Genomic DNA, 26384 nt, shown 5'->3' on the forward strand with positions numbered 1-26384 from the left:
TACGAGAGGACTCCACGGTAAAAAAAAAAAAATCTTGGAATATTAAGGTCTTGTGGAAAGTTCAGAAAGCTTGTGCATTTTGACTTCTATATCGTTGATAAACGAAAACACTGAGTATGTTATTATATAAGAATGAATATACTGCATTCGCCTGATTTACCTTCGTGTAATTTCTGGCTCTACAGCAAATTCACTCGGAGGACACCGTTTAGACACAATTGAGGATATAAAAGCTGAATCGAAGAAGGCTCTGATGGCCATCACGACGGAGGATTTTTCCAAGTGCTATGACAAAATTCACCTTTCAAATTGATAAGAACCCATAAAATTAAAAAAACCGTATACTCCTTAATAAAGAGAAATAGATAGTTGCATATAATAAATTATCCTACTTTATGTATGCATAGAAGGAGAATATTTTCTCTCAGGTAATATGAAAAAAATATTTGAATTTTATGCTGATTTATTCCACGTAATACAAACAGTCGAGCAACAATTCTCCTGGCACACATAAAGCCTGTGCACAAAGGACAGTTATGCCTCCGAAAGCAAGTACAACACCAATTCATGAATACGCCAAACATTACCTAACCTAATCTTAAAGCCTGCTAAACAAAGGCCTAAGGGCAGAGCAATGAGAAAGTCTATGAAACTAAAACAAAACTAAAACAAATGTTAAATAGGTTAAAGGAAAAAATAACTTGTGACTAAAGTTAAAAATGCTCAGCAATGCACAAATATAAATATCACAATTTCATATTAATATTTATGTAATACTGCCCCATACGAGCCATGGGTGCAGATAAAATAAATCTAAAACATGTAAAAAACAAGCAGAACCTGCATGCCAAGGGAATAAAAGAGCATACACATACACACATAAACACTTTCAAAAAAAAAGCGCAATGCACGTAACAATACCGAAACACCAGCCTTGGTGGAAAAGGTGTTAGCCGGTAATGAGCCCAAACCCAAATGCCGCACTGAGCGAACAAAAAAGTGCAGCAGCACAAGGGCCGACCCCCAGCAACGTAGAGACACGTAGAGCCACGTGAACGGGGTGAGCATTTGCTAGTCAAAGACAACATGGCGCTTGGAATTTGTAAACAAAGCGTCGAGCCACTGACACGGCGCTTGCTTGCCCTGCCGCTGCAGCATTTGTGCATTGAGTGCATTTGGGCTAACACACCGGGGCGTATGAGTTATTATTGTTTAGTGGCTGTGATTTGTAAGCGATGAGAACTACATAGAAAGATTGCCGTAGTTATCGTGCGAGCTCCAACTAATCCAGCATGAGTGCAAACTACTTTTTCATGCACGTTTGCCAATGTGTTTGTGTGTGTGTGTGTGAGCTGACAACAGACGCTTTCATGAAATGCACAACAATAAAAAATGTTGAAAAATAAAACAATTGCGCCGCCATTTCTCTGTGTTTGCCAGCAATCAACGTAGTTGGGAAAAGTCTATTATATCTGCGCATCTCACTGTTTGCTATTGTTGTTGTGCTGTGACAATTATTTTTTGCTTCACTTGTGTCTGTGTGTGTGTGTACACATAGCTGTGGAAGGTAAAATTTATTCACCAGCTGCTTTAGTGCCGAGCTGCAACGTGGCTAAGCCGCTATTTATTCTTACCCCCCACCCCCAGCAGCCGTTGCTTGCTGGTATATTGCGAAAGCTTCTCATTTAATCGCAAACAATTCTCAGCAATTTTGTCAGACAAGTGTTGGTGGTTGTGTTTTAAAGTTGTAGCTTCGCTTAAAATGTATGCGCTGGTGTCAGATGTGTTTGCTGCTGCAAAGTGGAGAAATATACTTTGGAGTGCAAACAAGGCGTGAGAAATTAAAGCTGTTTCAAAAAATGCAGCATGAAACGCATTTCAAGTGTTGCAGCAATGTAATAAAGTGACTTTTCGGTTTTGGGTTGAATAGATATATGTATATTGGGGACCAGCGCCAAATATTTATCTTTTATTATAAAATAATTTTGAAATTATAAAAAATTATAAATATTAAAAATTAATGAAATTTCTGTTCGGAACCCTGAAATATTTTTATTAACGTCGATTCGATTGAATCACTTGAAAATTAGAAGAGTTGGCTCGACAAAGAGATATGCCATTTACATTTTTATTAAAATAAGCAGGAAAATTTGACGCATTGATTCACTGTGCGAGCATCCATCTCTCATTAAAAATAGTAAAAATCGACAAATGACTTTTCTAGCTTCATATACCAAATCGTATGATTGACTTTATATATTATATCGGTAAATACATATATAAGATACTCAAGTATCAAAAATAATATTGTAATAAGCTCACCTCTCTACCTAGCCCGCTTATACCTATATAAGACTACAAACATGCCGGTTGATATAACGATGTTAGTGAGGCTAGTGTTAATTAGTAATGTTATACATTAAGACAAAAAATTAACCAGAAATTATAAGTAAACCAGCAATTGATCAATATTTACTTTGCCGCCTTCAATGTAATCCCACCAGATGCAATACCCTTTTGCAAACGATTTTTCCAGTCCTCGAAACCTTTTTTATAAGCACTTTTTATCTGGTGAATACGGTAGTTAAACGATGATATTCATTCCGCTTTTGCCTTTAAATTCGGTCAGAGTCGTACTCTTTTGTAAAAATTCAGCTTTGTCGAGACGAGTGTGCTAGAACGAGTTTCATACCCAAAATATCTACAGAAATCATTTGAACGGACTCGCGAGAGATACCAGACGATTTTCAAGTACCATATCTCTCACTCTTTCACTATTTTCAACAGTTGATACGTCGAAAGTTGTCCAGAACGATCTCCAACGATCTCTCGGCCGTCTTTTGCGCCTTTGTCAAACTCATAGGGTTGTATTTATAATCACCGCAAGCCTTTACCAACATTCACAGTGATTTTGTATACGAAATTGGGTTAGAAATAAAAAGATTGTGACAAATTCTTTGTTCGATATTTTTATCCATTGTAAAAATCGCAACACACTACTGAGGTGTGCCGACTTAAGGAGCTGCTGTAAGCAAACTGGTTGACGGATCGCAGTTATAATTGGCACAGGAACTAAGGACGGTCCTAGCAAAATACATTCTTTTTAAAACATCATTTTCCCGGGGAATTCAATTACAATTTCCGATATTGCTATAGAGGAGCCATAAAAAAGAAGTGGGGACTCTCGCCAAAGATGATATTTTTGCGCTATGAAATCGCCCACAGAATGAATCCAATCTCCGTCCTTCGTTGGCTAACCACAATCGCTTCTGCTATCCTCGAAAAGAACATGGTAGCTCTACTGAACTACTTTAGATGATTTCATCTTGGAGCAATCTTAGGAGTTCTTTCTGGACATTATCCAATTAATATTCAGGCGGTAAGGCTATCGCACACAAGTTGTCAAAATTGTACGGTTGAAAGTGAGGTAGAATCATCTAGTACGGCTTTTGCAAAACATCTCGTCAGTTTTATCTTCGGCGAACCAGGAGAAACAGTCGAAATTGACATCAGTCGCCTTGGCATGGAAATTTCTGTTAGGATCGAGTGCGAAACGTCCGAAACCGCATAAAAAAAAATATATATCGGGTGATTTTTTAAGAGCTTGATAACTTTTTTTAAAAAAAAAACGCATAAAATTTGCAAAATCTCATCGGTTCTTTATTTGAAACGTTAGATTGGTTCATGACATTTACTTTTTGAAGATAATTTCATTTAAATGTTGACCGCGGCTGCGTCTTAGGTGGTCCATTCGGAAAGTCCAATTTTGGGCAACTTTTTCGAGCATTTCGGCCGGAATAGTCCGAATTTCTTCGGAAATGTTGTCTTCCAAAGCTGGAATAGTTGCTGGCTTATTTCTGTAGACTTTAGACTTGACGTAGCCCCACAAAAAATAGTCTAAAGGCGTTAAATCGCATGATCTTGGTGGCCAACTTACGGGTCCGTATTTCTTGAGATGAATTGTTCTCCGAAGTTTTCCCTCAAAATGGCCATAGAATCGCGAGCTGTGTGGCATGTAGCGCCATCTTGTTGAAACCACATGTCAACCAAGTTCAGTTCTTCCATTTTTGGCAACAAAAAGTTTGTTAGCATCGAACGATAGCGATCGCCATTCACCGTAACGTTGCGTCCAACAGCATCTTTGAAAAATACGGTCCAATGATTCCACCAGCGTACAAACCACACCAAACAGTGCATTTTTCGGGATGCATGGGCAGTTCTTGAACGGCTTCTGGTTGCTCTTCACCCCAAATGCGGCAATTTTGCTTATTTACGTAGCCATTCAACCAGAAATGAGCCTCATCGCTGAACAAAATTTGGTCGGATAAAAAAGCGGATTTTCTGCCAACTTTTCTAGGGCCCATTCACTGAAAATTCGACGTTGTGGCAGATCGTTCGGCTTCAGTTCTTGCACGAGCTGTATTTTATACGGTTTTACACCAAGATCTTTGCGTAAAATCTTCCATGTGGTCGAATAACACAAACCCAATTGCTGCGAACGGCGACGAATCGACATTTCACGGTCTTCAGCCACACTCTCAGAAACAGACGCAATATTCTCTTCTGTACGCACTGTACGCATTCGTGTGGTTGGTTTAATGTCCAATAAAGTAAACTGAGTGCGAAACTTGGTCACAATCGCATTAATTGTTTGCTCACTTGGTCGATTATGTAAATCGGACGTAAAGCGCGAAACACATTTCGAACCGAACACTGATTTTGGTAATAAAATTCAATGATTTGCAAGCGTTGCTCGTTAGTAAGTCTATTCATGATGAAATGTCAAAGCATACTGAGCATCTTTCTCTTTGACACCATGTCTGAAATCCCACGTGATCTGTCAAATACTAATGCATGAAAATCCTAACCTCAAAAAAATCACCCGATATATATATACACATGATCAGCATAGAAAACTAATGATTTGTCGGAAAAGCCGATATCGGGTCACTGAAGTACATATGTAGGTACCTAACAAGCTGAACGATCACAGTCAAGTCTTTCTGAAGAAAATTTCTTTTGACCAGTTTCATGCAAATATAAAGAGATTGTATCAATAACAACTACCGCGAGGACTATTTTTTGGTCCGAAATATCCTCGACTTGCTTTCGCAGTTTTCGCTATCTTTTTTCATTTCTTAATACTGCAATACTTTGTTACTTTTTCTAGCCTACTTTTCAGGGTTTTCGTATGCTAATAATCTGAACTTTTTCCAAAATTATTGCAGATATTCTTTTTAACTAATCGCCTTCTTAATAAAAGGGAAACACTGCAGAATAAGCAAATTTAAATCCCTCTCACAAACAACCATAAATACATATCTGCTATATATTATACATATTTACATTTAATGCCACGAACTGGCTTATTTTGTGCTTACGAAGCCACTTGGCTATGAAGGCAGCATAAATACTTATAAGTAACTGCAAAGGAATTTCCTTAACAACGCAGCCAGCTGCGGATTGAACTATGAGCAACACGAACACAGAGACAATAAAATCCGTAAGACAAACTGCCGCAGCGGCAATTGTAAATACTTGTACAACTACTTAAATACAAAAGCGACGCATTGAATGGCCCGGCTGCGCTGGTCGAGAGGTCGTGGCTCTGGCCACGGGTGCGCTGCATAGCCCGAAAATTCAATGACTTCAATGCAACCGCAAACTTTATCGTTGTTGCGGCTGTCGCAGTGGCGACTAAAAGTTGTGTCTTCAACTTCTTACTTTATGGCCGCCTTACCACAAGGTTCACAACAATGCCTTGCCACTTAAGACGACCCAGCCATTGCAACTTAAACTCAACATACACAGTTCAACTACTGCAACATTTTGCTCTCCTGCTCGCTCCTCGGACACTGGCAACTGCAAACAATTGAACTGTATTGCAATTGTGGCATGTGGCAAACAGCAACTGAAGTGGCTGTAGTGGCAGCACCAGCGCCAGCTGTTTAGGCCGTCTCCTCTTTTGCCGCTGGGTGTCTCCACAAATTGTAGTTTAATATAGCTCAACTGCTGACTGGTAAGCTCTTTGGCTGCACATTGCGGCAGTCCGTGATTTTCCGTTATTGCTCTGCAGTTGCCGCGAACACATGTTGCGCCTCGTTCAACTCAATTCAAACTGTCGTGTTTCGCTTTTGTTCACTATCTTCGGATTATGGCCAAATTGCGACAACATGATAAGACTGCAATTTTATGGCTGGTGAGCGATGCGACATTGATGGTGACATTGGTGAGGCGACTTGTGGTTACGGTTGTGATTGTAAGCGTACTATACTCGACTAAGAAGGTGCTTTGTGTTTATAGTTCACAGTTGGTGCACCGCTACACTCGAACACGAAGTGCAGCACAGCCTGTGCTTCGGAAAGTGCCGTTAATATAAAGTGAAAATTCAGTTATTCTACCTGCGAGCATTTTAAATGCTTTGAATTCCACTCGACTTTAGATTTTCGACAAATTTTTTAGTTGTCTAAACAAATTAAAATATTTTAGTTTTATTTTCCGAATTTAGCAGGAGTCCGTATACATTGTCACCTCGTCTGCCGCTGTAAAGTTCGTGTTTTTATGGTCAAAGTTTTAAAATGTGCGGCAATCGATGAGCGCTGCACACGACATATGATTTTATAATATACATACATATGTATGTATATGTATTGAGCGAACATTTAATTTCAAAAATATATATTATTGTGTTTTTTAGAAGCTTCACATGTGCAGCTTTATTAACTCGGGTTTGAAATATTTCTCAGAAACTAAACTTTGTTTAAAGCTACAAATTGTTGACCATTCGACGCCCACTAGCTCTTGAGAAAAGTCTAACTATTAAAAGAAAGTAATAATGCAAATGTTGAAGAAAAAATTTTAATTTAATTTAAAATTATAATTATTATTTTTTTAATTGTCCGTTGTACTCGTATTACTTGTATTCTTAAAGAGAAATTAAGGAGCTGCCTGTCGGAAAATTTAATTTCAATCAAATTATGTGGAAAAATTAGAGTTTCAGTGTCAACTCATGCAGTTTTAGGTTACTGTAAATATTAAAATATTTAGTGTTGCCACCTGTTTAAAATTTAAAATTAATAAATTTTCTTAGACCAAAAAAATAGTGTTGATTTGCTCTAAAACTCACAAATTTGAAATATTTGCAACGAAAATTTAAAAAGAAGTTGCCATCTGTTTAATTTTTTTTTTTAATTAAATTAATTCAACTGATAAATATTAGCATCCTACTAGTCTGATGAAAAAAAATGTATTTGTATAAATTTTGCAATATGGTTGCCACCTATTCGAAAACGCAAGTAAACAAGTAAGGAAGGGCTAAGTTCAGATGCAACCGAACATTTTATACTCTGGCAACTTGCAAGAATCAAAGCCAGGGAAATACTTTAAGGTGTTAAAGCAATCATATAAAGTAAAGTCAGCCGGATGTTCGAAAAACCTGATATTAGTCATATAGGGGATAGGCCAAGTTTTCGCTGAAATTTATCTATTTTAGGCACAAAGATACACTGTTATGAGTAAACACGCTTTCCTATTTTCGTTGGAATAACTCACATATTGACCGATATATGCAGGATAAAGTCATCCGGAAGTTCGAAAATCTTTACAACCTATAATACTCTGTAGCAATTGGTTGCAAGAGTATAAAAATTACTTCTTGAAAACTATGAGAGAAATACTCAAAATGGGTAAAAAGTCTGAATTAGGGTCAGTGAGATAATGTTCAAAATATTATTGGGCTGTGTTGCACCCTGTATAAAAATCTCCAATTCAATACATTTATAGAAGTAATTAAATTTTCAGAATGTGGCTTAACACTTCTACACTCTACATAGAATTTAATGTCAGCGATATTCCCATGGGGGTTTAGACACTCAAGAGCGATTACTGTCAAACTATCTGTCAAAGCAACACAAGTAGTGTTTGGTATTTAAATTTACTGGCATTGGAACAAACACAGACTTTTTTTTCGAAAGTTGCCCTTTTGAATAGCAAACACAAAGTCACATTTCAATTATAATTTCATTAGCCACAGGTTAAAAATCAGACTCAAGATGGTCTATATAACAGGTATATAGTTGTGTTCAACATATATTCGAAACTACGTTCAACACTTAATTGGATATTATATATTTTGACTGAATTTTTCATTACAATTTTCTTATTTTACTTAAGTTACAAGTTTTACACCTCCAAATATGCACCCTTTACCACATCAAGTATTTTAAAAACCTTCAATAAATTCTCTATTAATTATGGTGATCATGAATACATATATGTAGGTGGTATGAAAGTCTGTATTAAGCCAAAGTGATGTCCCTTTGGAGAATTATCCGTTAATATAACTTTTACAAACACCAACGCACTTTTTCGTAATTTAAAATTTTTCGTCATTTTAAATCAGAGTCCAGTAATTGCCTTCCTTAAATCAGATTCCGTTAAATGCAGCCTCATGTTGCAGAAAATTATGCAACGCACTGCAACTGCTTAAAAGTGTTACGCGACTACATGCACAATGCACTCACACTTACACATCAACACGGCTGCCGCACACACCACCACAGACGGCTGCGCAGTAGCAGCGCCGTAGTAGCGTAGCGCCAGTGCATTAAGCGGCGCTGCGATGTGCATTTAAAATGGCAACTTTCGCATTTTCAACGTTGAAATGGAGAAATTTATTTCGTTTTTATCTCGCGACATATTTACACCTGACAAGGTGTAATCGCAAGCGGCCGGCTACGTATGCAGTGGGCCTTACGTGCATAAATTGCATTAAAAAGTTTCGCGTGCAACGTGCCTTGCCGTGCGTCAGATAGACAGTCCAATAACGTCAATTTTTAATTGTGACAACATTTCCGGTGATGAGTCTGATGAGAGGGAAGTGATGCGGCTGCAGCTGTGAGTCAATACATGCGTTTAACGGTTGAGTGTAAATGTGTTGGTTGTTGTGTCGGAGGAAGCGAAAAGCAAGTTTAAGTCCTTTTCTGACTTTTGTTCCTTACATAACATCTTATATATATATATCTATTTAAGTATGGAGTGGCTGACGCGCACTGCTTCGGCTTTAAATTTATTCAGCCACACTGAAAGGTTAATGATGCCGTGTCACCAGTTCGCCTCAATATTTACATCAATTAATTTTTCGTTTATATACTTTTATGTGTAAGTATTTTTCGATAGTGACAAATATGTGTGGATTTTTTGCACTTTTTGATAGATAAAAGATTTTTTAAAGGTAGCGGTAATTTGTAAACCTACTTGTATAAAGAAATTTTTTTATAAAATAACAACATTCCAGAATTTGCGTCTATTTTTAAAGTGTCTAAGAGAAATTGTGTGTCCTTATCATTAGTAGTAGTAATTAGCCAGATGTTGATAGATCTTTTTTCGATAGACTCTTTACCGAATTTTTTCTGCTCGTTATGATCTGTGAATTGATTTTACAGACAAAATAGAAGAACAATAAACTATTAGACTGAAACTAAGATAATAATTTTATATTTAAATGTAGATTCTATGAAAAACTTTTCTTTCAGGGAGTTTCCATTTTTAAATGAAAAATTAACTTTAGAAATGCAAAATCAATTCATAGGTAAAAATAATCGATGAAAAGATGCCAAAACTATCAGCTCAATATCAAGGTTATCTTGTTTTTTCCTGCTTTTTGTAAAGGGTGTTCCATTTGGAGGTTCCCCATTTATTAAAGATTATCTCTTTCAAATGTTGGCCGCGGCTACGACTAAGATGGCCCATCTATTGAGTTCAATTTTCGATGACTGCGCGCTGAACATGGTCTATTCGGTCGAGCATTATCCAATAATGAATGCTGGGTCTAAGGATGAGTGCTGATGTTGTGAATGGGGTTATGTCGACCGCGCAAAGCACGTTCTTTACAGAACGTGAATTTTCGTATTAAAGTTGAACGATATGTAAACGTTATTCTGTCGAAAATACTTCTACTCGAATCACACGTTATAAATCATTATTATCTTCGAAATTAATCTCTTCCAGGTACTTGTTAAAGGGTTTCTGTTGGGGTTGCTTTTCACACGTTCAGCAAAAAGAATAATCGGTTGTTTGAGTTTCAGCAGCGAAAAAAATACTGTTGGACAAGAAAAGTATTTAAGAAGATTAGGAATATATTCGATTTCAGTTATGTAAGAATTAAATTCAGGTTCTTAAGCATAATCTATTCACTTTTTTTTTAATTTTCGAAGGAAACTCAATGTCTATGATCCATAGCCCACCCTAAACGATTGGTATCATAGATCAAAGCTTCATGATATAGAAATACAAATTTTAAGGCAAGTTATTTTTATACCCTGAACGGGATATATAAATTAGGTTTAACTCCAATTTACCAACATCCATCAGAAATCATCGACGACCCCATGCGAACTTGCTTCTCAGTTGAGATATCGTAATTTTCACACGTTCTTTCCTTTCAAAGAAGCTACTTATTTGTCGGAATCACCGATATCAGGCCACTATAGCCTATAGCTGCCATACAAACTGAACCATCGGTTTTAAGTGCTTGTGTAAACAATTTTTCATTTATCGAGGTATCTTAAAGAAGTTTTGCATTATTATTACTTAAAACACCGAATAAATTAGTTTGATCGGACCAATATAACATACATATAGCTGCCATTCAAACCGACCATTCAAAATCAAGGTACAAATCTTTGTATACATATATGACCTATGAAAGAGAAATTCTTTTGTGAAAGGTATCATAGCTTTCGGTGAGACGAATCTAATGTTATTTCTTGTTTTTTATAAATACTCAGATAAACTTTTTCCTTAAAAATAATAAATGACTTCGATAAAATACATAAATGTCTCCCAGCGCCTTGCTATCTATTTATGTAGTCGTTTTTGAGTGACCGTTAATTCTATGTCCAAGAAAAGGGTGCATTTTCTGAGTTGTATTAGATTGATGCTGGAATTTCACAAGAAAGCGTCTTGGATCCCGTTTTATTTACAACATTTACAACTGATCTGCCGATCATCAATGATTTAGAAGTAGCAACTTATGTTGATGATATGGCATTTATTGCCACAAGTTTTAACCATAATAACACCTCACATCATTTACAAGAACAACTTATGTAATATAGTCGAAAAACGGCTAAAGAATTGGAAGATAGAAGTAAATATACAGAAGACCGTTCATACAAAGTTTACATTAAGAACCGAAAAATGTCCCTCCGTAACAATAATTTGCTCTACAATACTTGAAAGTGAAAGAGTCAAATGCCTAGATCTTTATTTGGACAGAAGACTCACTTGCAAGACACATATAAAAGAGAAATTAAAGCAGCTCAAATTTAAATCAAAAAAAAATGTATTAACTTTTAGGCTCGCGATCACAACTTCGTCTTGAAAATAAAGTTCGACTCTAAAGTCAATCCTTAAACCAGTATGGGCGTATTTACCTGTAATGCAGTTATGGGGGACGGGGAGGACATCCAACATTGAAATCCTCCAAAGTTTAACTTCGAAATCCACAAAGACTTTAATGTACCTTTTATTAAAGGCGAAATCAGTAAAGCCTGCCGAAGATACCTATGTATGTAGATAGACTTTCTAATTATAAAAACTTACGGGCGATAAATTTACTGGACAACAGTATGGATGTTGGACGCTTAAGAAGAAAGGACTTTACAAATGTATTCTAAGCAGTTTTAAGAATATTTATAGCAAACTATGTTATTGAAGAATATATTGAATAGTCTGCACAATCTTGTTATAATTTTTACATTTATAAAATGTGTTGATTGTCTTCAGATAGATTTCAAACCAAATATATAGTAAAAAAAAACATCATACGTATGTGGATACGGAATTTCGTGAGACACATATGTTAAATTGAACAGCTCATATTAATTTTTTCCGAAGTTTAATGTAACTTTGTCATTTCTGTACCGATCGCAACTTCTCTCAAACAGCAGATTTGGTCAACAATTTTTTTACCCATTTCAACACAATAAAATAATACTTTAAATTAGATAGTAAAAATCTTAAGTCTCTACAATTTTACGCCAAGTTTAATAATATTAGTATATTAAAGCTCTCACCTAATACCATTTATTAATTGAATGTTCTCTCTTCCTTTATACTATACACGCACACACGCGCGCATTGTATTGCCGATTGCTGCCGGGCTGACTGTGCTGATGAACTAATGCGCCTGAATTTAACTCGCACGCTGCTGAATGATTTACAATTTGTCCGTATGCAACAACAACAACAAAACAACAATGCGAAATCAATATATTACAACAATGCCCATGCGATTATTGTGCCCATTGCCGCTGCTGCTACTGCAACAACAACATTTGCTGCTATTGAAAACAACTGTGAATGCAGCCAAACTGGACGGCGTGAAAACGTACATGCGCATGCGCCGTGTGCCCAATCATCTGCAGGTGAAAGTCATTAAATGGTTCGATTACCTGTGGCTGACCCAAAAATGTTCCGACGAGGAGCGAGCCGTATCCTGTCTTCCTGATAAATTAAAGGTAAATACACACACCTCAACACTTCCATGCATACACATTCATATATAGGCATATGCGTGCATTTGCGCCGAGCATAAGCGCCTATATATAGGCAACTGCTAGAATGGCACATAAACAGCAACGAAATTGCATCGCAGCCACTTCAGCGCTGCATCCACCAATGAATGGCTGATGTCATTACATTGCTGGCGGAAATATTTTCACCAATGTGTATGACCAACTAGTTGGCAAAAGCATTCAACGCACTTATGCACACACCCACAGACACACACACACACACACGAACACGCACTTATTTTTCGCATTTTAGTGAAGCACTGGCTCGGACACGGCTGTCGGTTATTGGGCATCGGAAATTTTGCAATTGGCAATTTTCGAATTTTTGTTTGATGCCCCAACTGCCTGCCGGTGACTCAAATAGCCGCTTTATATGTATACACACACACACATGCATAGACTTGCTAATGTAGGCAGCTTGCTTATGCCGGCGCTTAAACTCACTCACACGCATTTGCAAACACATTGCTGCTGCATTTCAGTTGATTTATGTGTGTTGGTAATTGTATTTCCGAAATTTCACTACACATTTCGCATCTCATTTGTGTTTTTTTCTTTTGTTTGCTGTTAAATTTCAAATATTTTTCTGTTGCTTCTTCCCTCTGGCCAACTAATTTTCCACTGTATATTGCATACTTACAGGCTGAAATAGCAATTAACGTCCATTTAGATACACTTAAGCGAGTTGAAATTTTTCAAAATACCGAAGCGGGTTTCCTATGCGAATTGGTGCTACGTCTGCGGCCGGTACTCTTCTCACCCGGCGACTACATTTGCCGGAAGGGTAAGTGAATTCAAACAGACATATACTTGTATGTACAAACAGAGAGAGATTCAGTTTACTAGTTCGGTAGTCACATATGTGTCGTTAATTAGCTGTATTTGGTACCTTAGTCGCAAAGCTTTAATTTCTTAATTGATACTTAGCGCTTAAACGAGAGCTTGTTGCCTATACTTTGAGTTCCAGCTGACGATTTAAACGTGTTCGCGTGCCGTTTGTTAAATAATAAAATTACGCTGGTTTTGGTTTTCTATTCTGTGTGTGGGGTTTTGAAACTTTTTTCTCAGAATTTGGATTTACTAAGTTTTAGTTTGTTAATTTTAATGAAGTGTTTTTATTTTTAAAGGTATTTTAGTAAATCTAAGTTATTTAATAATATTTAATAAAATTTTAATTAATCAATAAGCTAAAGGATTCGACTTACATTATAAAAGTATGGTAGTCTTAAGTTAAGATATATAAAAAAGCATCCTCAAATCAAAATCACATTTAACTTCCAACAGTTTCCTGAACTCCTTAGCAATATTACATACAAAAACTAGTCCAGCGATGTTAAATTGCATAATCCGAAAGTGTCCTTCGATAAATAGATTGTTTCCTTGGCTGTAATATAATATGTAGGAAATTATGTTGGAACCAAAAGTAGTCCACATCAATATCTTCCAATTCAGACTTAAAAACGTCATTAGTCATGGCTCTATAACGCTCGCCTGTAAAATAATGGCCGGCTTCAGTATTGAAGAAATGTGGACTAATGAGCACACCAAACAGCGACTTTTTGAGGATGAAACGATGACTGAATAATGTCTTGTGTTTATTAACACTATTTTGATTATTATTTTTTATTAACGTACACATTCAACTTAAACTTCTTCGGCAAAAAAAACTTCTTATCAAAATCGGGATTGGTGGTATTCACGCTTTGGGCCAATTCATCGGACTTGCAACGTTTCTGATAGTGGTTCGGCTAAATACTTTGTTCCCCAGCAGCAATACCGCCTTCGGTGTGCACTATACCGCGCCTCTGAGAATCCGCCTTATCCACTATAAACCTGGTGCCAATCCCATCAATTTTCGCTCCAAATACAGATTTTATTAAAAAAAAATTTTAGATGGGAGAGTAAAATACAGCAGCAAGATCTTTAAAGAGACTCTTCCTTATATTCATTTAGTAATGCAATCTCAGTGTAAACAAGATAATATTTAAACTGAAGCATATTGTTAAATTTTGTATTAAGTTCACATCACATACAATAATCCCTTAGTGACGTTATAGCCACCATAAGCCTTAAGGGATCGTCTCAGTGTGACCCTCCGAAAAATCACTGATTTTCGCGATTTTTTTTTATTGTTAAAATTAATTAATCGGTCTAATTTTTTTATAAATAAATAGATTCATAACGAAGACGTAAGGATTTTTTTATATTTATTTATTGGGTGTATAATAGTTAAATAAATTGTTGAAATTATGCCTAAAGAAAAGGTCCTGTACAAAGTCCACGATTGCAGTCGCACTTTTGACCTAAACCAAAAATTTCAACCTTTTTTTATTTTTTTGAAATTTGACAAAATAGCGGCGGTTTGAACAAAAAATAACGAGTTTGGTCGACAGTTTTTCGTAGAAAAAAATAGGAAGATTTCAAAAAAAAAATAATTAAAGCTTTCATTATTATTATGAATATTTTTATTCAAAATAATTTATAGTATACGGCACCACCTTGGGGTTTGTACTTAATTTAATTTTTCAATAAAGCTTCCAGGATGGCTTCAAATATTTAGATTAATCCAGAATAATGCTCAAAGTACACAGTGCCTCACAAATAGTTTTATAATAATTTTTCGAAATTAAAAACCAAGGCTAGATATAAATTATTCGAATGGTCGACATGTTCATCTATTGTGACAAAATAGCACGTACAAGTATGAGTGGTACAAAGCCTTCAAAGGTGGTCGAGAGATCGTTGAAGACATACCTCGTGCTGTACGACCTTCGAACTCTTCAACTGATGAAAATATTAAAAAAGTGAACGATATGGTGCTTGATAATCGTCAGGCAATTGTTAGAGAGATGGCAAGAGCTCGACATCTCTCGCGAGTCCGTTTGAATTATTTTGGTGGATATTTTTGGTACGAAACACGTTCTTGCTAGACTCGTTCCGATTAAGCTGAATTTGTTTCAAAAAGAATACAGCAAGCTGGTCATGGAGAGCATTGTAACTGCCAGTGAGATATGGGTTTAGAGTTTGGCATGCAAACAAGTCAACAATCATCGCAATAGAACCAATTTTCAGTCGATCAAATAGTTTTCAATTCTTGCTGAAGGAGCTGAAAGCCATCCAAAAAGGTCTCATGAAAATCATTAGCATAAATATACTACATCTTGAGGAGCTTACCTTGAAGGCGGTAAAATAAATATTGATTCATAATTAAATATTTTACGTTTAAGTTACAATTTCTGAGTACTTTTTTGTCACAATGTATATATAGATATTTGAATTATACAAAAACCTTTCAACAGAATAGTTCGGTGTCTTGGAATACTTTGTATGTTTACCTCAATGATTCACATACATAGTTTTAGGTAGGTAGATAAGGACCGTTATATATTTGTGCAAGGAATTTATTTTTTAATAAAATAATTATTATAATATATGTATCTTCAGTACCTAAGAAAGATATTGTATAGTAGACATGTATGTTTATATTTACAATATCTGCTTTTTATATTGGAATTTAAACTTATTAACAAAGATTTTCTTTTCACAAATTCTACTTCCAACAACCATGAAATCAACAACAATAACGTCGTAACAACACCTTTTAATCTCCACTTGTGCACCAAACGCACGCTACAACAACAAAATACTTGCAAACGAAATTTGCTTGTGTCGCCACAATAATTGGTCTGTTGCTGTTATGTTTTTGCCAATGACGACGATGATGTCCTTAACTAATCACAACAACAACAACAACGATTACCGCAACATTATTCGTTCGTTGCTCGGACACTGGAAAATCCAAATTTGTACGAAAATTTTACAACGCATCAATGAAAACCACTACAACAACAACTATAACAACAACATAAATTGGCTATAACTGTAATGGTGTGCCAAAACGTACGATATCGTCTATAAACGCACGTCCTGCCACACTGGAAACACAACATGCACCAACACCACGACCAATTGAACTCATAACAACAACAACACACTGAAATGTTGGCTAATGAACTGCGCGCTGCTGCATTTTGGTCACGAACTTCTCATGCCAAACAAACTGTCAAACCATACACGCCACACACTCACAACTCATTCTCATACATATACACACATACATACATGTACTCATATATGTGTGTGTTTGATGTTTCGTGCCAATTTCTTATGCCAACACCAATACCGGTATCCTTACGTTCACCTCAATGACGACGGCGATGACGATAATGAATTGTCTGTTGGCATTCACACGACAAAAACAACAACAAAAACAACGGCAAACTGCGACTTCAATGACAACGACAACTGTTCCTTGGGCTATACTTATGTCAACAATAAATCACCTGCTTGGATATCTTAACGTCACCGCCGGGACTCCACCTCGCCGGCCACGGCACATATCTCTGGCATTGTCATGCACTCATCTTGTGCACTTGGCTCTTGGCCGCTGCCTGTTATCCGCTCGCCTCAACTCAATCGCCAAAACACTCAACACTCAACCACCGCAAACCACCGAAATCAACACAAACCACTCAAACCCGTCTTAATCCTCCACAATGCCAACTGAATACCGTTATTGCCTACAACCACACTACCTATCGACCGACGAATATCATCTCTCTAATCTGCCGACAACTACAAATGTGCTAATCAACCGCTCACACCGACAACCAACACACGACAACACTACTCCGCCCCGCTGTGCCACCTTCTTGCTACTGCCGCACACCCCCAGGCGAGGTTGGCAAGGAGATGTACATAGTGAATCGCGGCCGTCTGCAGGTGGTCGCCGACAATGGGAAGACAGTGATGGCTTCACTGAAGGCAGGTTCCTATTTTGGCGAGATTAGTATACTGAATATGGGCACAGCAGGTAAAGAACTTGGTAAATATCAGTTTTAGTGCGCCAGGCGGAACAATATACACGTAAATAAGAATATAAATTTTCTTTTCGTGAAATTTGTGCGATATCCCCCTAGCAATTGTTGCCCATGCCCCATATATACACAGCAAATAAGCCAAATATTAGAACTATAAAAAAAAAAACACAACCATTAAGTTGTCCAACAGTCCCTAAGGCATCTTTAGTAGCTTCGTACACAAATAAAAAAAACAAAACAAAAATAAATGTGTCTGTACCCTACACAATCTACAGTTAAAATGCAATTTGGTGTTGCTTGTGTGTGTTGAAGTATTTATTTGTAATTCAGAAATATTTTCGAACTAGTTTTTACCTTAAAATGTCAATTTTATTTCCTCTCCTCTCTCGATGTTGTGCAAATCGTAGTTAATCACATAAAGTCTACAATTATAGTTTAATAGCACACAGTGGCAAGTATGATAACGAGTCAAATTACATACCCACACGAACAGGGTGGCGTAAAAGTATATGAACATTTGTTTACTTAAAACTTTTGTCAAAAGAAAAATATTTTATAACTATTGGTAAAAATATTTATTTGGAAAGGATCAGCTGTATCTCTGGAAACTCTTCTCAAAAAGGACCACTATCTCTCTGAATTGGGTCCTTTGAAATTAAAAAAAAGGTTTCGTTAAAGTAATTTAAGATGTAGTAATTAATACAAGGAATAAGAAAAATAAAATTTTCTATAAAATGACAATTTCGCAAAAAAATCGATTTTGGCCTTAAATTTTTTTTTGTAAAAAAAAAATATTTTTATCTGTGAGAAAAAATCTTCGATTAAATACTTAGCCGTTTTCGAATAATGTTGGTCATCGACTATGAAAATTCTAACTGTATATAATCCTTTAATACGTTTTCGTTTCATTTTAATCAATATATCTTGCCAATTCTTCACAAGCTTTAGAACTCACACAAATATCTCCTGCTTGTCAAAAAAAAACAAAAAATGCAGCAAATATATTTTTGCACCACCCTGTTCTAATACTTTTAACTCTATGTGATAGCCCTTCAGAAATAGTACATAAAACAAAAACAAATTACCCATATTTGACTAGCATGCGATAAAGAGAGAATCTTAAGATATTCTTATGACAGCAAGTGACACATTTAACTTGCACAGCGGTACACACGCATACATACATATGAACATTTATCGTAGAACTTTATTATACCGAATGAATGCCATAAGTAAGTGTGATAGTTTTTTTCTAGATATAGTTTTAATTTGTTATTTTCATATTTCTGTAAAACTTTGTTATATTTTTATTTTATTTCTCCATTTTTAAATTTATTTGGCTTTTTTTTTATTAGATAAGTCTACGAAATTAAAATATCAAATATTTAGGCAATATTGATTGCGTACTGTGTTATTAGTTTAAGAAAGTTGAAAGAAAGGAATATAGATAATTCTATATTCCACAATATTCCTAAATACCCCGAGGCAGCTAGTCTCATCTACTAGTTTTCATATCTGTACCACGCAAGTTACATTACAATATGAAAACAAGTCGCTCGACTTCGGCAAAGTGGCTCGTTCGTAATACAGAACTATGATCGCCTTTCGCAACGCATCGAACGGGGTTCGAGCCGCGTCGGAGAGTGTCTCTCTTATTTTTTAAATGAGTTGAAATATTTTTAAAATAATTTGAGAATTTTGAAAATTTTTCTTCTCCTTTATTGGCGTCGAAACAACTTACGCGGTTATAGCCGAGTTTACAACAGTGTGCCAGTATTTCTTTATTTTCACGTTTAGAGCCAATTGGAGATTCCAAGCGTAGCTAGGTACTTCCTAAGCGTGTTTATCCACAGAGTGGAGGTCTTCCTCTTCCCCTGCTTCCCCCACCAGTACTGCGTCCTATACTCCAGAACTGGAGTGTTTTCATCCATCATCGCTCCATCGGCTGCGGTATTCGCCGTTGACTATGCTCAAAAGACCATCAATTTTCCAATCAGTTTGTTGACGGTGGGCTTTAAACTTTCACACAGTACGCTCAAACTTCTTCATGGTCGCGCAATGTAACGTGGCGTAATGGTACGTCTGCTTCATGCTCATCGATTGGGGAATCGGATTCACCATCTCCTGGTGTAATGCTTGCAATGCCATTCAGTTGGCTGGAGAAGTTTTCCTCCATACTTTCAGTATGCTCTGGACTTAAGTCACTAGATAATCTCTGCGGTTTCTACAAGAGTATCCTCCGTTCTTTAAAGCTTCTGTAAGTTGCTGCATCTTTTCGTAGAATTTTCAAGCATTACCCCTGCCGGCCAGCTTGTCAAGCTCTTCAAACTCACGCATTTGGGCCTCTTTCCTTTCCTTGTCTGGAAATACGTCGCGTTTTCCTCTGCAACTCCCGGTATCTATCCCATCCCGCTCGTTTTTCGTTTCATTTGCAGCTGCACATAAGGAGTTTGAAATGCCGTCCCACAGTTCCCTTATACCGAGTTCTTGACGAGTGCTCTCAGAGAGCAGGAGTGCAAGTCGAGTAGAAAATCGTTCTGCTGTATGTTGTGGTTGCAGCTTCTCGACGTCGAACCTTCCTAATGTTTGTTGACGTGCGTTGTTTGCTACATAGAGGTGGGTATCTTCGCTGCAACAAAATGGTACTCTGAATCAGTGCTAGGTCCTCGAAACGGAGGCACGTCTAAAACACTGTAGACGTTCCTTCCGTCTATTACAACATAACACTGGGTGCCTTAGGTAGCTTGATGATTTTTCTTATGTTAGAATCTAGTACTAATGAATATTTAAAAGACTTTTAATTTATACCGTTATATATATCCAGATGTTTTTTTGAACAAATCAAAATCATTCATTAAAAAAATGTTAATAAATATATTTGTAGTCCAGAAGTCCTTGTCGAACTAAGACTTTCCGATTAGCCACCACATTTCCCACAGAAGATTTAAGCTAGTCTACAGCAAATTTCATATCATTCAAAGTCTTTGTACAGAGTCCTGAATTTCGAACAATTTTTAAATCCCTCGACAAGTCTTTGAAATTCGAATGGTGTCATTATGCTTTGACTTGTATTGAAATTGTTTTGCTTTAACCGGAGCCTTCGCTTTTTATATTCCGCAGTTAACAAAGTATTAGCGATCTAGCCGAATCACAGAATACGCATTACCGATTACAACCTTCTTACAGGTATTTATGATAATAGGATTTTCCAAAAAGTCGGCAGAGATGCGCCTTCTGATGATTTGCCAAAGCTTTTTATATGTTATTATATGTGTGGAAAAATCTTAGCATCTGTTTCTATATTTCTCTATATTTACTATGAGTGGTATATATTAGCTGTTTAACAATTTACAATTTTTTAACCAAATGAAAAAATTCAAAAATAAATAATATTTATTGAAGAAATCTGAATATGAAATTAATTTGAAGGATAAGCACACTGAACACAATGAAAATTAATAAATTAATTTAACTTGCAACAAAGTTAAAACAAAGAATTCCAAAGCATTCAGACCTTTTTCCAGAACTTATTGTACAATTATTATACAAACTCCAGGCTATAATAACGCAGGTAAACATATTTTTCCGAAATTTATTTATCTACCTGACTTCTGCCTTTAATTTACCTATACAATGTACATTTCTAAATAAAAATTGATAAAAATAGTAAAGAATAAAAAAAAAAAAACCAAAGGTTGTTTTTAAAAAAATTCCTTTATTTATAAAGAAATGTCGAATAATTTGAAGGTGCATAGATCTCATTGAAAGGCTGAGAAAAAGGCATATTAGGCCGGCTAGTTAATTTTATAATGAACCACTTTTCTTATGCCCAAATATTTAAAGGTATTTTTTCGGGCGTTGAAATTCATAACTCCAAAATTTTTCAAATTATATCGAAATAAGAAATAAGTTTCTAATATTTTGCCTCAAATAACAAAAATGTTTTGCGCGCAATAAATTTTGAACGTAAATTTTAAATGGATATTTTTAATAGCATAATTTATAAAAATATAATTTCTAAAAAATTATAACAAAAAAAAAATTTTTATGATCGATCTTTAGCAATTCCGTTATTTGACTCATGTCATGCCTCAGTATCAGAATTACTCTATACTCTTCTTATGATAGAAGACTGCGTATTGCACATTTCATATCTTCAAGACTATCTTTATCTGCTTTTCTGTCTTTCTTGCTTTTATTCTATCATAATTTTTTTGTTTTAATGATTTTATGATTTTATATTCGTGCATATTTTCATGAAATACGATTGGTATTATGGCAAGGTTAGCAGGGATTACTTAAATTATGCACTCATAATCTCTCTTAAAAGTACCGGGATTGATTGGTTTGATTTTTATTTTTAAACCGAAATATAAATTGACCGCTAAACTAATATAATATGAAAATTCAACGAGGTAATAGTTAGACAAATATGCACCATTTAGCTCGATCTCACAATGCCACCTTCATAGAAACCTGTTGCTAATTGGCCAAATAGATTGGTAAAGCTTCCTGAGCGTCAATCCTAGAAGTTCGGTCTATGAGATTTTTCTGTAATAATTCGTGTTACACTCCGTTGAGCTGCTATTTTTCTGTAAAATTGATCTTTTTTTTTAATATTATACGCCTACAAGATCTGAACTTTAAACGCTGAATATATATTTTATTGTATACTATATACCACACACACATAAATGCGCATAAATGTTTGCGTTTGTAGATAATTAAGCATTATAATTATTGTTATTAAATCGTGCATTAACATACACTAACACATACACACATATAATATATGCAGCTACAGCTGCAGCTGTTTAAGCCATCCAATAAGTGAATATCAATCCCGAATTAATCGTGAAATAACTGCAATTTAATTGCATTATAATTACAGGCGCAAAGTGCCGAATGCGCTACAAAAGCAGGTTCAATCAAACACAAGTAATTGCTTTTAACTTCACACATCGTGTATATACCCTTACTATATATATATACATATATATGTATATAATTATGACCGACACACACACACATGAATGCATAGTGAAGTGCTTGTTTGTGTACGTGTGTGTCGGCAGTTGTCAATGCTGTTGTAGGAACACAGCGTTTGCGGTTTGTCCTTGCTGCAGCGCCTATACACACACACGCATTCACACATTTTGTATTCGCGCCTCATTTGCTTATTCTCTTACAACTCGTAAAATCGCTCATTATCAGTTTGCAATTAATATTGATAGCAATAATAGCAGAAATCGAATTATAAACGAATAATTTCATTTCATATTAAAATGCAGCTATGCGCGCCGCCCGTTGTTTATACTAGGTGTGTGAGTGTTTAGTGCATTTCTGTTCATGAAATATGTCAAAAGCATTGTCGGCGGTAAATTTTTTGCTCCCACTCCCCGCCTTTACAAGGAAATTAATGAAGTTTGCAGAAATTTTGATGAATTTACGCAATCGATTGTAATCAGCGAGAGATAATTGTGGTCCCTTTAAAATAAAGCACACAAGTTTGCATACTCTTGCATTAGTGTTGGTGTTATTAATGAAAATGTTTAATTATATTTCAAATTTAAAGCTTTAACATTGGCCTTTTGAGATTTGTAATGAAACATAACATGTTAATGAGGTACGCTGGATTGAAAGATATGTAGGTAAGGATAATAATTTTTTTAATTGGGCCAGACTTAAAGATCTACAATATTTCTCTATGTTTTTAGATAATATAAACCGTCCCTTCAAATTCAAAACAACATATATACGTAATATAATAAAAAAAAATCTAAAATCTCTATCAGATATAATAACCAATATATAACCATTTTATAACGAAAACTCAAATTTTGTTTCAATTTGACATAACCAATATATGTCTGTCAGATAACCAATATATAACCATTTTATAACCCAAATTCAAATTTTGTTCCAATATGAGTGGTTGCTATTGGTTAGTCGTCTCTTCGTACTTTGTCAATAGCTGTCGTTGCAGTCGTATATCTCCAGTGCTTCCAATCACATATCATATAGTGTTGGAAAAGTGAGATTTAAGCTTCACTTATCCAAAAAAAATTAAATTTGAGAAAGTTGAACATGACATCGACAAGGCGCTTAACATTCATCATCAAACGGCTTTGAAACATTTAAAAAAGACTGACTGCAAAAAGAAGCTGAATGTTTGGGTACCACATGAATGGTCTGTGAAAAATGGACCGAATTAACATCTTTGCTGAAACGAAATGAAATCGAATCATGTCTGAAGTAAATGGTAACAGGAGAAGAAAAGTGGCTCAATCCAATTATTGTCATATGTGCGAAAAAGATCATGGTCCAAGCGTGGTGAAGCTCAACAAATGCTCGCGAAGCCAGGATTGACGTCGCGAAAGGTTATGCTGAGTGTTTGTTGGGATAGGAAAGAAATCATCCACTATGTGCTGCTCCAGCTTGTTCAAATGATTGATTCTACATTTTACTGTTAACAACTGAGGAGATTGAAACAAACAATCGAAAAAAACTGTCAGAACTGATCAACAGAAAGTGTTTCGTCTTTCATCAGGACAACGCTAGACTACACACATCTTTGATGATTCGGCAAAAACTGGGAGTTCTTAGCTGAGAATTTTTAATGCATCCATCGGATCACCATTTGCTTCGGTCAATGCAGAACTCCTTTAATGGAGTAAAGTTGGCTACAAGAGTAGGCTGTGAACATTATTTATCGCAGTTTTACGCCGAGAAGCCAGAAAATTTTTACACTGATGGAATAATGTCTCCAGCGGAAAATTGACAAAGAGTGGTAAACCAAAATGGTACATATTTGGTTCATTAAAGCTCATTATAAATATAAAAAAAAAAATAAGTTAAAATCTGATTAGAAATACGAAAAGACTTTTTCAACTACTCTATAGTATAACGTTTTTTCTTCGCCTGTAAACTTATGAAAAGTGATATTACGTTATTTTGCATTTTAGGTTACCATTATGGAAGATTGTCATATGTGGCAAATCAGTTTCGAAAATAAATCAAATCACATAACCAAAATATTTCCTCATGCACGCCAGAAATGCTTCACAGTCATTTTTATCAATTGTGAACGTATTGAATAAATGGAAAAATAATCAAATAAATTCCGGCGTTGTTGTGTGCTTAATCCTGCAAACGCAACAGGCGGCGGCATACACTTGAAGAGACACAAATTAAATTGAAACAAATGTGCGACGCGTCAACCGGCCGTGAATATGATTGTTGCACAATGACGGAAGTCCGGCCAGCGTGTGCGTTTCAATTGTGCAGGTGATTGCTGTTGTTGTTGCAGCGCTGCTTGACACTTTATTCTCATTTGCAAATGGGCTGGCACATTAATATTTTTAATTAATTAATTAATTTTACAATGCGGGTGTGTGTCTGTGGTGATGAACGTGCATGTGGGCTTTGCCGACAATGTTCAGACCTAATGTGCAATTATTGCAACATTAAGTATGTATGAGAGCACATAAATGAATATACATATACCTGTGTACATATTTTAATATATATACATAGCAATTGTTGCACTTGCGTTGCATGTGAGGTGTCCCTTTCATTAATGAACGCAGCCACAAGTATTGAAACAAAAGCTATGGATGCGGTTACCACAGCTCTGTTTTATCGGGAAAAGTCAGACTTCTCTATACAAGCCTGTAATAACTGTAAAATTTTAATTAAATATATTTAAAACCATTCGCAGAAACAAGCTTTTTAGTCTTTTAGGTCTTCTTCTTTTTAGTGTAGACAACGTTTACGAGGATATAGCCGAGTTTTCAACCCTTTTAGGCCAGCATTTAAGTTTTTGAATGCAATATTATTTTTACAATCGTCATGTGATTTGAGCCATTTATGATTTTGACTATAAATATAATTAGAACTAAAAGTATCTTCCTACTGCACCTTATGCAATCCATTACAGCGCTTCTGATTTCATAATTTCTGTAAATCCTCAAATCTTTGAACAAATTAGCAACTCTTGACCTTCGTAAGATAAAATAGAGAGTGCACTTTTTTGTCAAAGCACAAAAAGAACTGTTGCATGTTTAGTGATTTTCGTCAGATCTATATCCTAAGCATACTAAAAATTGATGTCTCATTTGAAGAAAATTTGGCATGTGAGAGAACCATCCATTTTTCTATAGTTAGGGATCAATTCGGGTACATAGACATGTTTTTAAAACCTAACAGCTTATATCCATCCATATATGATTTATTGTACCTCAGCTATTCAGGCTAGTTAAGGTAGACCCAAATTTTATTTAAAAGACTTTTGAAGTATTGAATATTTTTTCGTTCACTTTTTCGTGCTTTTTCCCAGTCGCTGATGAAATGCGACTTCGTCATCTAATCTATCACACATAATTATATTTCCAGTTGTTGAGGATTTTCCTCCGCAGAGATCTCGTCATACCCAGATTCTTTTTTCTGTGCTTATTAATGAAAATGTTTCTATGCAGTCGCGGCTCCACAACTGATGCAAGGTTGGGTTTATACGGTGTAGTGAGGTCCGTCATTAGTCAAAGTCAAGGTGTTTGGCCCAGAAATTTTCTTCATTTCTAAAATCTTTCCTTAAAGTCCGGAAATTTTGTGTAATCTTCTGATGATGTTATTTCCTGAATTTTGAGGTTTATCACTTGTCGTCCCCAAAGTCCAGAATTATGAGTTTATCACTTGTCGTTCCAATGTCCGAAAATTTTGGGTAATTTTCTTATGACGTAATTTCCAGAAGTGTGCGTATATGCCTTCCTTCCAATGTCCGAAAATTTTGGGTAAATTTCTTAAGACATTATTTCCAGAATTATGAGTTTATCACTTGTCGTTCCAATGTCCGAAAATCTTGGGTAAATTTCTTGTAACATAAATTGAATTATGAGTTTTTCATTTGTCGTTCCAATGTCCGAAAATT

At 35.7% G+C, this 26384-nt stretch overlaps 1 protein-coding gene across 1 annotated transcript in view; it reads left to right on the plus strand.

The window, feature by feature from the left end:
* Nucleotides 1-26384, plus strand: part of LOC120773048 — a 90279-nt gene that overhangs the window by 49935 nt on the left and 13960 nt on the right. Inside the window, exons 5-7 of the mRNA XM_040101979.1 lie at nt 12370-12521; nt 13221-13362; nt 17314-17463. Of these exons, the coding sequence (XP_039957913.1) occupies nt 12370-12521; nt 13221-13362; nt 17314-17463 (444 nt within the window). The remainder of the gene's footprint in view (nt 1-12369; nt 12522-13220; nt 13363-17313; nt 17464-26384) is intronic.

This window comes from Bactrocera tryoni, chromosome 3 (assembly GCF_016617805.1).
Source record: "Bactrocera tryoni isolate S06 chromosome 3, CSIRO_BtryS06_freeze2, whole genome shotgun sequence".
Taxonomy (NCBI): domain Eukaryota; kingdom Metazoa; phylum Arthropoda; class Insecta; order Diptera; family Tephritidae; genus Bactrocera; species Bactrocera tryoni.